This window comes from Lucilia sericata, unplaced genomic scaffold (genome assembly GCF_015586225.1).
Source record: "Lucilia sericata isolate MDLA Ls3-8-SP2 unplaced genomic scaffold, ASM1558622v1 Contig000331F_arrow, whole genome shotgun sequence".
In the NCBI taxonomy this organism is placed as follows: domain Eukaryota; kingdom Metazoa; phylum Arthropoda; class Insecta; order Diptera; family Calliphoridae; genus Lucilia; species Lucilia sericata.
The window spans coordinates 54,137-69,709 of NW_023994352.1; the positions used below are offsets into that span (position 1 = coordinate 54,137).

At 29.4% G+C, this 15,573-nt stretch overlaps 1 protein-coding gene across 1 annotated transcript in view; it reads left to right on the plus strand.

Annotated features, from left to right (window-relative positions):
- Nucleotides 1-8,108, plus strand: part of LOC119603720 — a 54,819-nt gene extending 46,711 nt beyond the window's left edge. Inside the window, 2 exon segments of the mRNA XM_037955873.1 lie at nt 5,052-5,129; nt 6,599-8,108. Of these exon segments, the coding sequence (XP_037811801.1) occupies nt 5,052-5,129; nt 6,599-6,727 (207 nt within the window). The 3' untranslated portion in view covers nt 6,728-8,108.
- The last annotated feature ends 7,465 nt before the right edge of the window (nt 8,109-15,573 follow it).

The window sequence follows — 15,573 nt, forward strand, 5'->3', positions numbered from 1 at the left end:
GCTAACGTTAAAAATTATGTGAATAATTGTCAAATATGCAAAAGTACCAAAGCTACAAATCGAATACAAAAACCGGAAATGGGAAATATGAGCATTTCCGTAAGACCATTTCAACGGATATACGTGGATCTTTTAGGTCCATATCCTAGAAGCAAAAAAAGGATTCATTGGGTTGTTGATCGTCCTTGATCACTTCTCTAAGTACCACTGGCTTTGTCCCATTAGGAAATTTACTTCATCTGTTATCACAGAATTTATAGAAAAACATATTTTTCATCATTACGGAGTTCCTGAGATGCTAATAAGCGATAATGGTAGCCAATTTCGCAGTAATGAATTTAACGCGTTTCTTACGACTTATGGAGTTCATCATATTTACACCGCGTTATACTCACCCCAAAGCAACGCTTCGGAAAGGGTTAATAGATCGATCATTGCCGCAATAAGATCGTATCTTAAAAAAGATCATCGTGAATGGGATGAAAACATATCCTCAATTAGTTGTGCACTTCGTAATGCCATTCACAACTCCATTGGTTTCTCTCCTTATCATGCATTATACGGTTTCGATATGATAACGCATGCTTCGTCGTATAAACTACTTAAAGATATTCAATCGTTAGGAGAATCTGATGTTAATATACTACGTGATGATAGGTTAGCTTTGTTACGCGATTCTATTTCAAAGAACATGAAAAAAGCTTACGATATTAATGTGAAACAGTACAATTTAAGAGCCAGGTCAGTGGGTTATAATGTAGGACAGGAAGTATTCCGAAGGAATTTTGCTCAGAGCAGCGCGGAGAAAAATTTTAATGCCAAACTAAGTCCTCTTTATATACGAGCTAGAGTAAAAGAAAAGCTAGGAAACTGTTATTATGTATTAGAAGATATAGAGTCTAAGAATTCAGGTACATATCACGCCAAGGATATCAAAATTTGAGTATTAGTTATAATAAAATATATTCTATATTTTATGATTATCTTTGGTTAATTTAGTTTATTTTCATTTTTTATTACAGAATATTGTTGAAATTTGCAAATAATTAATTATGGGATCGAACAGAACACCAGTTTGTCTCATTTGTAACACAGAAATGGTAGCAAGTCGTTTATACTTAACAATTAGTGATTGCCAACATAAATATCATTTAGATTGTGCAGATATGTATTTCAAGTTACATGGGGAATGTCCCCGCTGCAACCGATCCAATTTTGTCCAAAGAAAAATGCATGCAATGCTTCGTTTTCTGGATAGACGACAACAAATTCAAAGTGAACTTTTACAAATATCGCAATAATGAAACCGCGATTGTTTTTCCGCCTAATTTAGTGCGAAAAATCTTTAAATTATCCGGTTTTGTAATGTGCAATCCGGTTGAAACAAACATTTATACACCATACAACTTTTACATTTTCTAAAACTATAATTTTTACACATTTTTTTTTCTTGTTACACATTTGCATTGTTACATATTTTCATATTTCAAAAATTTTATTGTTGTTATTTTACAAATTTATATTATTACAATCTTGTTAAAACCTTTTTTGTTAAATATCTCAATAAACAAATTCCATATCAGCAAGTTATGCATTGTTTATGTTATTATTTAAAACGATCGTAAATTTTAGCGGTAATGCCAAGTTCAATATCACGTATCGGTTTACGGCGAATTGAAATGTCATTAGTTAAATTAGTCACTAGAGGGCTTATAGCCTGGAAAGAAATGTCATATTGGGCTAAGATAAATTTTCATTAAGGTGAGGTAGTACCTAGCCAGGAAACCATCATCCTTTTCCGTTTTATCTGGCCTACCATCAACACCTAAACTCTAAAGATTGAGTTAATACTACTGGTAAATATAGTTAAAGAAAGTGTTAATTTTTGAGAAGACAGGATCCGCTAGTTGAATGGTAAAGTTCCTTTCCTTTGCCAAGTAAATCTTTATACTTACGCCTTTATCCTTTATAGAAATCTTAACGATTTAATTATAAAGGAATAGTAAACTTTTTAAGTGGATTCCATCCTCATAATTGTTCCGTAAATCCATCAATCACACTTGGCAATCAAGGAAGATAAGGTAATTTTAACCAAATCCTCTTTCTTATCCAGAATCTGGATACTTATATTTGAAATATTTTTCCAAAACCATTTACAGGTCTTTTACTCCTTGGAGAGTTAAAATTACTTCGTTAATTTGTCATTTATTTTTGACATAAAATCCATCGAATCTTTATTCTTTTGATTCTGTTTGGTTGATGTCAAAAAAAAAAGAAGAATAAGAATAATAGGACAGGAGAACGAAAGGAGAGGAAAAGATTTGTCAATATTTGATCCCACTAAAATTCCCATAAGAAGAAGCATCGTCAAAATTCAAATACCAACCTAGATCAAAGTAGAATCAAAGATAAAAGAACAAAGATCAAAGTGATTGAAGAATTTGAAAGAAAAAAAAAGATTTTAAGAAACTTATGTGTGAAAACTAGAAAAAGATAGTGAAACGTGAAATTTAAAGTAATTATTAAGTAAAATTTGCATTTAATTAAATTAAAAGTAGAAGAAAAGAAAAAGATTAAAAGAATTAAGTCAAAAAAGGGTATATTTAAATTATTTATATTGTGTAATTTTCTAAATCGTGGCAATTTGCACAGTGTTCCTTAAAAGAAAAAATCATAAAAGAAAAAAAAAAAATCTTCAGTAAAAAAAAAACATAAAGATAAAAAAAAAAATAATTAAGAATAGAAATCAAATTAACAAAATCATTGGAGAAAAAAAACAAGTTAATTGTTAAATAGTGACCAAATCGGTTCGGTGTTTTTAAAATTAAAAGTGCACAGTAGTTTGACGAAGTTTGGTTGCAAACTATTGTAAAACAAGTAACCAAAGAACCTGAAATTTAGGCACAAAAAAAATATATAAAACTTCATTAAAAGAAACAAAAAAAAAAAAAAATCTAGAAAAACAATATTTTGCAAATTAAAATTTCATCAACCCACTGTGCATAAATTTTTATATTTTTTATATGTTGTATATTTTTTTTTGTATTTTTTTGCTTTTTCCTTTGGTATTTTTTGATCTTGTAAGAAAAAAAAAAAGGTTATTAAAAATTTGTGAAAAAAAAGAGAAAAAGATATCAAAAGAACCAAAAGAAAAATATAAAAAAATAAAATAAAGAAGAAGAATATGTAAAAGTCAAGTAAAACCGATAAAAAAAAAAACAAATTAAAGAAAGTTAATCATATAAATACAAGAAATTACGAATAAAAACAAAATTTACAACATCCCCAGCTCTACACCTCTCTCGCCTGCAGCACCAACGAAGATCTTCAGCGGCCTGCATGTAAGTAATTGATTTATTTCTGTATATTACTTTGTTCTTTTATTTTTTTTTGAACAAACTAAGAACATAAAAATATCTTAAGAAAATGTTAAATAATTAAAATCAATAATGCAAAATTAGTATTCATACATTTTTTGTTTAAACAATTAAAAGAAAACTGTATAAATACATTTAAAAATGTGTCAATCAAAATATAAAAGAATATGTTCTTATTTTGGCCAAAATTATTTCTAAATTTTATATGATTTTTAATATCATTATTATGCGTATATCGAGACCTCGGTGTTAATTTAAACAAAGATTAAAGAAAACAAACAAAAGATAATAAAAAAAAAACTCACTCAATCTCTCTCATTCGCAGAGAAGAGATCAATATTAAAAGAAAGCTTTCGATAAAGCTTTAATGAATCGGTAAAAGCAATAATTATGTATAATAATTAACTCTCCTCGATTTGTTATTTGATTTTTCACCCTACTGCTCCGTTGTTAAATATTTAAATTTGTTATCGCGTTTGTTATTTACATTTTTAAACTGTGCAAGTTGAAACTAATTTATAAAAATCAATTTTTGTTGCAAATTTTATTAGATTTAAGTGCATGTTATTATCAATTTAGTTTTTTAATTCGAAAATGTTAATATTTAACATTTGTTTACTTCTGGTAACAGAATGAATTAGGAAAATTAGTTTTATTAAAGAAAAATTATTTAATTTAGTTTGAAATTGAAATTCAAACATAAAAAAATAGTTTTTTTAAAGATTTTAAAATCAAATCGTTAGAATAATGATTAAAACCTGAATTTATAAACAATAAACATTATTAACAATGTGTGAATAAAATAATTTTTGACTTTTTCCTTTCGGTTGAGAAGAAAAAAAACATATTAGGGTCCTTTTATTAATATTATAGGTTGGATAAAGGACAAAGGTTGAGGTGGGTTACGAACTTAACGGGAATATCATCATCCCTATTATAAAACCACTTTAAAAACTCCTCCACTTAGTAGATTTCAACACTTCCGTTTTATTTAGATTATTTTTTTTTTTAACATTGTTTTTGGGGATTCAATAGATTAGTATACCAATCCATATCCATATTGTTAGCAACCACTTTACCAGGGACTCTGTAATAAATTAAGGCGACAGGTACATTGAACGAGTAGGGTCAAGAACCTCCCCACCCACTGAAGCTAGCGGAATAGACGGGTCCCGCCGACCCTCACTTGTGCAAATGTAAGTTGTGACATTTTAAAGATATTGTCGAGTTTAACAAACTTGGACTCTGTACTTTTTATTCAAGCCAGTCGACCAATACACTGATTACTATTAAGTTTTGTTGACATTAACAAAAACCAAAGAATAAAATTAAATTGTCTACTTGTGGCGCATGTGGCGTATGATTAATATAAATAAGATTGTATCGAATGAAAGAAAATTACTAATACGTTAGTTAGGTTTAATAGCAAACAATAGAATATTTAATATTGTATACATACATACATACATATTTAAATAAACTATTAAATAAAGAGATTTAAATTGGTTTTAACTACAGATGTTAAAAGCTTTGTTTATTATTTGCTTATTATTAAGGTAAATTTAATTTGTTTGTCTGTATTAGCTGAGATTGAGTATAGATAATTGTAGTTCAAGTAGATTTAAGTTTAATAAGGTTTTATGTTTTCATCTATGTTTTTTTCTTTTCTTACAGACTTCGGAAAAAATAAAAAGCTGTGGTACCATGAAACGTGTAGAACCTCATCAAAATTTTGAAGAAACAATACAAAGGGTAAATATGAATTCAAATTTGTGGAAATGTTTTTAAAGTTTCCTAGTACTTGCCTATATCCCTCCACTTTTAAAGTATCTTAAAAATGGACCCGGGGGAATGGAAGTTTCCTATTTATGAGAAATGTTTTAGTTTGTGCCTACTCAACCAATCTAAACAATTGATTGATATGATAGTGGGAATATAAGAATCCTTTTACTTATTTCTTTTACATATATATTTATACCCTACACCACTTTAGTGGGGAGGGTATATTGGATTTGTGCTGATGTTTGTAACGCACAATAATATTGGTCCTTTACCCACCTTAAAGTATACCAATCGGCTTAGAATCATTTTCTGAGTCGATTTAGCTATGTCCGTCCGTCTGTCCGTCCGTCCGTCTGTCCGTCCATGTAAACCTTGTAATCAAACTACAGGTCGCAATTTTGAAGATAATTCAATGAAATTTGGCACATGATCTTCTATTGTCCCAGGGACGAAGCCTATTGAAAATGGTTAATATCGGTCAATTATTTCACCTAGCCGCCATACAACTGAGCCCCCGAATAGGGCTTGTAAACCTTTAAATCAAACTACGGGTCGCAATTTTGAAGATAATTCAATGAAATTTGGCGCATGATCTTGTGATCTTGTCCCAGAGACGAAGCCTATTGAAAATGGTTAACATCGGTCCATTTTCTCATCTACCCCCCATACAACTGAACCCCCGAATAGGGCTTGTAAATCTTTTAATCAAACTACAGGTCGCAATTTTGAAGATAATCACATGATCTTCTATTGTCCCAGAGACGAAGCTTATTGAAAATGATTAACATCGGTCCATTTTCTCATCTAGCCCCCATACAACTGAACCCCCGAATAGGCCTTGTAAACCTTTTAATCAAACTACAGGTCGCAAATTTAAAGATAATTCAGTGAAATTTGGCAGATGTTCTTCTATGGTACTGGAGACGAAGCTTATTGAAAATGGTTAACATCGGTCCATTATTTCACCTAAACCCCATACAACTGAACCCGACGAATAGGGATTTATAATTAGTTTATAATTATGTTTAATATACTCGTATCTCGACAAAAAGCTGCAAAACCAAGTTCTATACTAGCCTTAATGACTCGCATGAATTTTATAATTATAGGGTCTCATTTGACCATAGCCCCTATACAAATCCCCCTTCAAAATTTGACTTAAATGTCCACAATTTTATTCAACAATAAATGGCTTAAGTATAATTCAAGGCAAGGTGCAATTCAACTTAAATGCTTTATTATGAAAACTAAATCACATTTTATTTTTGTAACAGGTGTAGGGTATTATATGGTCGGTCTCGCCCGACTATAATTTCTTACTTGTTTTTTTCTTAAATATATTCGGTGTTTCATTTCATAACCCTTTTTAATCTTCTAATAATAGTTTTGTTGTTCTACATTTTTATGTAAATTTTTCTTTTCTTGTTGACATTTTACAGTTAAAAAATCAAAAGGCCAGAAAAAAGATACAACATGATAAAGGCATACATGACCGCAACAAGGATATTACATCACATGCAATGACAACAAATGACATGTCTTTAAATAACTATACAAAACATCCATAGCAACAGCAGCAACAACAACAACTACAACAGGCAAATTAAACAAGACAAAAACTACAAAAACTTTAATAATAATGCACCCATACTATCACTAACACGCACTTGCAACATTCGAATGGTTACAAACGGATATGAAAAACTTTAAGAGCAGCAATATTTGCCACAATTTTAAAGAACTTGACTAAATGTTTATTGGTGGAAAGTGGGTGGTTGTATATAGAAGTAAATGGGTGCCGTTATTGTGTATTCATCATTACGACTGCAGACTCTCCAACTCGTCAGCATTGATGCAACATTATACATACAATATTAAAGTGTTTTCCAGTTTTTATTATTTTGTTTTTGTTGCTGATGTTGTTGTTATATGATGGCATGCAGTAAGTAAACAGCAAGAAATGAAAACACTTTTTAAATGCACTTTATGCATACAATCAAACATTCCAACACATAAGGCAACAAACATACTTAAACACTTAAATATACAAAAAAAAAAAAAAAAAAAAAACAGAAAACACATGCAAATATAAAGGAAGCAATACACTCACTGGACAGGCAATACAGAAACATACATACACATTTGTATAAGGAGCATAGGAGAGTTAAACGTTTATTTACTAACAACCATCATCTGTATCAGTATCATCAATAACAGAAGCAGCAACAACATCAGCCAAAACAACGACAGCAGCACCAACAACAAAGAAGTAGTTGAAGTAAGTGTAACAGTAATATTGTAGGCACAATACAACACAACTTGCTACAAACTGCAACAACTTCTCTGCAACATCTTCATTATCATCAAAACCTAGTTAAAATGTACAGATGTATCTATGTACATATGTATGTGTATTAGTATAAACTAAAGCTGTCTCAGTATTAGCATTAACTTTATCGATCGATACCAGATAGATAGATGTTTGGTTGGTTGCTTGCCTAGCTGGTTGTTTGCCTGGCTGGATGGATAGATAGATGAATGGATAGACGGATGGATGGATGCACTGATGATTATATCTACTTGCTTACTACATACATATGTATGTTCGTTTAATCGTGTACTGGTTTTATAGAGCAAAGATACATTGGATTTGGTCAGGATATCCTTCATAGTTTGTATATTTTATCCTTCACCTTACATATGTTATTCTATATGCATTGTATGTATGTAGGTACGTCCAAACATAATGTTTTTTTAATACACGCATCAATCGAATCAACATCATACATACAGTGGTTCATATAAAAAAATACTCAGGATAAAGCTTTATAACTGCTATAAATATTACTTGTATCTGGAAACGATTTTATAGTATTTTGGTGTCGAATTGGCTTCAAATACCTTGATCTTGGCGCTACTGGTAATTAAATTTATAGTCTTCATCTTCATGAGAAGGGTATATGTATATAAGTTTGTCATTCTGTTTGTAATTTCTATAATATAATTTTTCGACTATATAAAGTTTATGTATATATTCTGCATCCTATTCCTGGATAAAAAGCGGCACAACTAAGTTTTATGCAAGCTGTGATGATCTTCAAAGTCCCCTTCAGCAAAAGCTTTTCGTGGATAGTATTTTAAAATGTGTAAAGATTTACAGATAACGGAACCTTACATAATTATGTAACTATGCAGTGGTCTCTATATTAGGTAAATGCAAATAGACTATCTATATTTTCCCATCAGTTTGATAAGTAAACAAGAGCGAATGCAATTGTCATATTACTGTATCCCAGGTAAACGAGGGAGGGGTCATTTTATATGTATTTCTTTTAATAAGTAATCTTCTAACAAGAACTAGTTTTGTAGAATGTGAATTGAAAAAAATCATAGTTACTATATTTTGTAATTAATTATTTTACACTCTTTAAGCCCACTATCGACATGGGAAGTGTCAATGACTGAATGTTTATGCTATGCGAGCTTATTCTGTATTTGTGCATGTGTACATAATAATTTTATCTCAATGCATAATCGTATCTAGGAAAATTGAATGTCTATGCTTGGTATTTATCGACTTAACTGTCTGTTTATAAATGTATAATATTGTCTGACTCCATAATTGTATACATATAAAATTTCCTCTCGCTAAAGCCAACATTCTCTCATTTCAGCTCCCACAATATACTATGCTAAACCTCAAAATATTTATAATGAAATGATAGCCAGATGTATAGATAGACATACATACATATCCACGAATACATCTGCGTATACTATTTTGAACTACTACCAACAACATTATAAATGTGTGGGTATGTATCTATGAGGTTAATATTACCAATGCCAAAATATAGACCAAAAACGTTGCCACAACTATTTTTAGTCTACGTTTTCGGGGTTTTCTCTTTTTTTCGTTTGTGTTATATGTATGTATGTAGTACCAAAAATTGTTTGTAATGTAAGTATGTAAGACTATGCTGTATGAGTGCTTATTCATGGTATGTGTATGTTAATTTCGTTTATATGGCTGTTTTACGTAATCGTGTTTAAACTTATACAAACATACATTTTAACATATACGAAAAAGTGCCACATATTTACTACTTACAAACGTATATTTATATGTAGACAGACAGGAACAGGCTGCCTACACATACATATTTATGTATATACCGGTATATGTGTTAAAAAGCAGTAGTGCAAAATAATGTGGGAATAACAACAACAAAAACACGTAGCAACCAACAATAGCAAAAACAACATTAGCAATTGCATCTAAAACTAAACTCAACTATTTTATTCTATTCTAGTTTAGTTTGCAATTTTAATTGCATCATTGTATGCTTATATGCATGTCTAAGTGTTTGCGTGTGTATGAGCGTCTATGTGTGCATATATAATGCATAATAATGTACTCTAGATACATGATTATGTATGTTTTCATATATGCCTGCAATTGTATGTCTGTCTAGTAGTGTTGTCTACAAGATGCATTTAGAGATTAAAACATTAGCACAATAATGTTCAGTGAATGTATGTTTTTCTCTTCTAACGTTTCTCTCACTTTAAATACAAAACGACAACAGTCTTTTTGTGAAATAATTAACTTAATTACAAATAGATTAAATGATTGTTGAATCTAATTTCAATATTCAGTATTTTTACTAGATTTATATAAAAACTTTTGGCAACATTTTGCTGAAATTTAGTTCACTTTGGCTGCGATAGTTACAGATTTTTTTTGTTGGTAACTGTGACAAGAATCTTAAGAGCTTAAAGTGTTGGCAATTGTATGCCTGTTTACAAAAGAGTATTGTGGTAATTTATTATTAGATACATTTAAGAAAACATTTATATAGTTTTTAAAGTGTTTGGCTTTTAATGAACTTTTTGTTTAAATTTGGAATTTTATTTAAGTATTATTGGAACTAGTTTCAATTAAGATGAGATTGTGTAAAAAGTGAACATATAATATTGTTAATTCAAGAAGTGAAATAATATGTATAGAATAGCCCATAATTAGAGCCATAAAACAGTGTACAGTCGGGACTATGGAGCATTTTATAGTTGAGGTCATAGAATAGTCTATAGTCTTGAGATCTATAGTCTATAGTATATGTATGTATGTATATAGTTGAGATAGTCTATAGTGGAATATTTTTTAATCTAGATTATAGATTAGTCTATAGTCGATCTGTAATAGAAACCACAAAACAATCTATTGTCGTTACAGTAGAACAAAAAATAACCCGTCGTATAAAATCGGCGAATAGACCTATAAATCGACATTAATTCCATTACACAATGTAACACGAAAAAAATATAACCGTATACGGAAGACCAGGAAAAAGATCCGTGTCTCCCAGCTTTGCCTAAATGCATGCACTTTTTTATGCGACCACAAAGACTTGAGTCCTCATTGTCATTTTTGCCAAAAAGTAATAATTTTCTCAGTCTAAAATCTTACAAACCGTTCGGAATTGTAATTTACTCTCTAAGGCAAAGTTGTAGCTCTTATCATAAAGAATATTAATTGTGAAATACACTTCATCTTCAAGATCAAAATCGAAAAACTTAAAAAAATTCGAATTTTTGCCTGCTAAATTAGGCGTATACTTAATATTTGTAATGTCAATAAATTTTTAACACTTATACGTACAAGTGTCGTTAATAAATGCGTGCAATATCACATGGTGGTGTCGTGTAAGGTTGTATTTCTATGTGTGTTTTTTATAGAACATATAAAGAATCCGATTTCCTAGACACATATATTTTGTTCTGACAACATATGAATATTTGTAATGCAAATAATGAGTTATGAACTTATGAAATTTTATTCTAACATAGACGAATACCACTTTAACATACATATATTAATTAGTTTTTAATATTTTAGTGCCCCCAGAAATACAGTAAAATGCAAAAAAAACAAAAATATCGTGAAAAATTTAAAACTAAAAACCCAAACTACTCATTTTAAACGTCACACTTGGTTGCCATCATTATTTGCATTTAGTTTTTCGAAATAATCATTAATGAGTTTAGCATCCGCTTTTTGTTTTCAACAAATTAAAATTGTTTTATTTCTGTTTTCTGTTCACACCATCTCTTTACGTTTTTTGCCATTTTATTTGAGTTTGGTTATATTTTGGGTTTTTTGCGTTGTTGGTTGTTACTACTGCCTTTTGTTTTCTTTTTAACCATATTCACATATTAATCTTCCACATATGTCCGTTTGGATTGTGGTTGCATTTCGGTTACATTTCTCATATGAAATGTTATACAAATTGCTAGAAAAAAAAAAAAAATACATACACACACACAGACTGAGTCGAACAAAATAATAAAATGTGTAAAAATTTGCGGAATAAAGCAGGGCATGGAAAACTTTATAGCATTTTGTGATCTACTAAATGTTTCTAGAAGATTAACTGTAAATGTCAATTACACTATTTAAATATTGTAAGAAAAAGCTTTAACTCTTTTACTTATACATACACGCTACAAATACTTTATTTTAGTTCAATAACAGTTTCAAGTTCAATTCCTAAACCTGACACACATGTTAGTCGTAATTTCTACTAAATGTTCAAACAAAGTTTTGCATAAAAACCCCTTCACTATCATATTTAACATTTATTTTTGTTTAGTTATAAAGGGAATTGCAGGAAAACTCATGAAAACGTTTTACATACAAATTCTAAACTCCAATTAGAAAATAATGTGACGCGACCCAGTAAAACGCAAATACCACAACTCGCTACTACTACAGCTATTGCATAGAGAGTTGTGGTATGAGTGTATGTGTATGTGTATAAAAATGAATATAAAAAACCAACTATGACGACAATTACTATTAAATGCAAACCAAATATTCAAACAAACATATGTACAGCAGCTATTCATTTAAATAAGCATTAAATAACAATACAACTAAATATTCCCTGCCAGCAACTCAACTAACTTTAAATGCATTAAAAGCCGACTTTTTCATCAACTAGTTATGGTTGATTCTTGGATTATTTTTAATGGAGCCAACTGACTATTTTAACATGGTGATGTCATACGCAGTAGTCAATTGTCCGACTCTGCATGACTTTTCAACTAGCTTAAAGTTAGTTACTAAAAAATTAGCTTAAAGGTAACTCTTTATTAACTAACTTAAAGTTAGTTGCAGAAAAGTCAAGCAATAGTTTTCTTTTGAATTCCCTACTGTATTAATTAATTATATTTTAATTAAATATATTTAAAATTTAACTACTAGTTATCTAAATTACATTTCGGTTTAATACAAGTTATGATATTAGTTCGTTAAAATTAATAGACATCAGTTTTCTGCAGGGGAACTAATAATAACACCGGTACCCATAAAATTATGAATGATTTGTTCATTATTTCCATGATTCCCATTGATCCAAATCTAAAATAAATTTGAAAATGTTTTGTGTAATGTTAACTGTTAATGTATTATATTTACAGTATTAATCAGCAGAATTTAGAATTTAGGGACCGAGTTTTAAAATATTTAACCTTTTATGATTAATTTTTCCAATTTACTGACTCAAATTTCACAACGTATAGAAGAAAATTACAAAAATGTAAAACAAATTCCAAATAATAAAGAACCATGAGAAAACATGTCGAAACAAAATGCTCTCCAGATAATTTTGGGGTACTCCCGCATTATATGATAGTTAGCTTGTAGCTAGTCTTTAAAAGTCGGTTGTTTACGTTAATAAATACCAAATTTTGGAACATTTCTGCATTACATTGTTGTTCGTTTATAGTCAGTCTACTAAAGTTAACAAATAAAATCATAATAATAGAGAAACAAGAGAAAACATGTTGAAATACAATTAATTCTCTCCAGATAATTTTGAGGCACTTCTGCATTACATTATAGTTAGCTTGTAGTTAGTATTTAAAAGTCGGTTCTTTACGTTGCCAAATACAAAATTTCGGGACAGCTCTGCATTACATTGTAGTTAGCTTATAGTCAGTCTGTAAAAGTAAACTAGAAGTGAATTTTTCTCGTAGTCGACTACAAAATTGCTGGCAGGGTTTATATGCAAATACATACGCATTCGCACACACTATTATTTAAATGTATGCAAGGCATTTACCGTTATTTTAAATGTATGTATTCATTTATTTAAAATGGAGGATGTATATGAGTTTTGCATTCTTCAATTCTTACTCTCACTCTCTCTTCTTGTTTTTTACGATATTTCATTACTTTTTCCCATATTGTTTACTGTTTTTCATTCAACTGTTTCGTGTTTATGTGTTGGAGTGGTTAACCAAGTTTTAGCACTCATTATATATGGATTGTATGGATTCCATATATGTACATACATATAATGAGTGCTAAAACTTGTAACAAACATTAAAATAAATACGACAATATATTTAAATAATTTCAAACTAATTAGAGAATGTGTATTGAAAATATAAGCATCATCTTCTATGGATGTAGTAAAAGTGTCCAAGAAAACATTGTGCTTAAAGCTGTCTATACAGATCTGAAATCGTAACTATAGAACTATGTATACTTCACAAATTGTTATAGTCAAGTCTCTAATCCATCATGAAGACCAAGCCAAAACTGGGTAATGGCTTTCAGTTGTAATTACTTACCAATCAACATACTTTTCAATGGCTACTACACATCACGATGTGTCTAGACGATGCATCGTCTAGATTACATAGAAATAATCTAACAAGGTCTTACTAATAATGTGTTATATAATTACTTTATAATTCATTAGTCATCTTACCAATGAAGATATAGCACTTATATACGTTTTCATGCGATTTGCAGTGACTACTTTTTCTAATTACTTGTAATCGTTTGTGGTAAGTACTTGCCTCCAATGACATCACCGTGTTAAAATAATGACTTCAAATGTAAGTAATTTTTGGTATTTTAAACCCTTACATGGTAATGAAAGTTTTTACTGGGGAGGTATCAATAGTTAGTCTTGGTTCTTGATCAGTCTATAAATCGACTTTCGAATAATCGAACAATCGACTTTTTGTCGAAAAAAGTCGAAAAGTCGAAGTTGACTATTTTGTTCCAAAAAAGTCGATAACTCGACTATCGTCTGTAAAAATGTCGACTTTGAAAATTAAAGTCGAAAAAAGTCGAAAAGAGTCGAATAAAGACAAAAAGTCGAAAATTTTAAAAAAGTGGAAAAAAAGTCAAAAACTCTAAAATAGCCGGAAAGGTCGAAAAAGGTCGAAAAGTCGAAAAAAAGTCGAAGAAGATCGAAAAGTCGGAAAAAGTCGACTATATATAAAATAATTAAAGTCGAAAAGTCTAAAAGTCGACTTTTAATTAAATGAAAAAAGTCGAAAAATCGACTTTTCATAAAATGCAAAAAGTCGAAAGTCGACTTTTAACTAAATACAAAAAGTCGAAAAGTCGACTTTTCGTTTCAACTATAGAACCCTAGTCTATGTTTAATACTATGAATAGTAAAATATAAACAAGTATGAAGTGGAGACGATAGCTAAGTCAATACAGATCTGTCTATAGTAGATACAAAAGAACTCTTCAGTTAAACTTTGAAACTGTAGATCAGTCTATGTATCAGATAATCGATAGTATTGACAATATATTGTCTATATTTTAGACAATCAATATATAGTCGTGACTATAGATCAATCTAATCTTAATATATTCTAATCTATAGATTAGTCCATAGTCGTGCCTCTATAGGCACGTCTTTAATAGAATTTATAGTAAAAAATATACTGTTTTTTCTTGGTAGTCATATCAAAAGTAAATCTCCCCTAAATTATACTATATTTTTTCTATGGGAAAATAGTTCATTAAATACCTATGAGATATGTATATAAAAAAAAGAAATTGAACTACATATTTATTGATACGTAATTGCTTTAATAAAAATAATGTTATTTAAGTTTGCTAAAAGAGTAAAAAAAAAAATAACAAATCTCAAACCGGAAATGTTAAAATTGATTTAATTAAAAACATATAAATTGCATTTCATAAGTAAATCAAGTAAATAATTAATGAACAAACAAATGTTTTTATGTAAATGAGTATTTTTATTTACAAAAACCAAAAAAAAGGGGGAATTATATGAAAAAGCAAATAATTTTCTTATAATAATTCCTTAATGCCCTAGAGTAGGAACAAATTATTTAATTTATATTCATAGTAATTTACATATTTTTTTTTTTTTTTTTTTTTTTTGTGGAAGGAATTAAGATTATTTAGGCAAAAAAAAAACAATAGATTATTATGAATTTCGTAAAGCAGTTTTTTCATAATTATATAAAAAGTGCCTTCTTCATAACAGTTTATCAATGGTTTATAAGACAAATTTTCATAACAAATTTTGTTCTATAAACCTTTTATAATTTGTTATGAATAAGGCAGAAA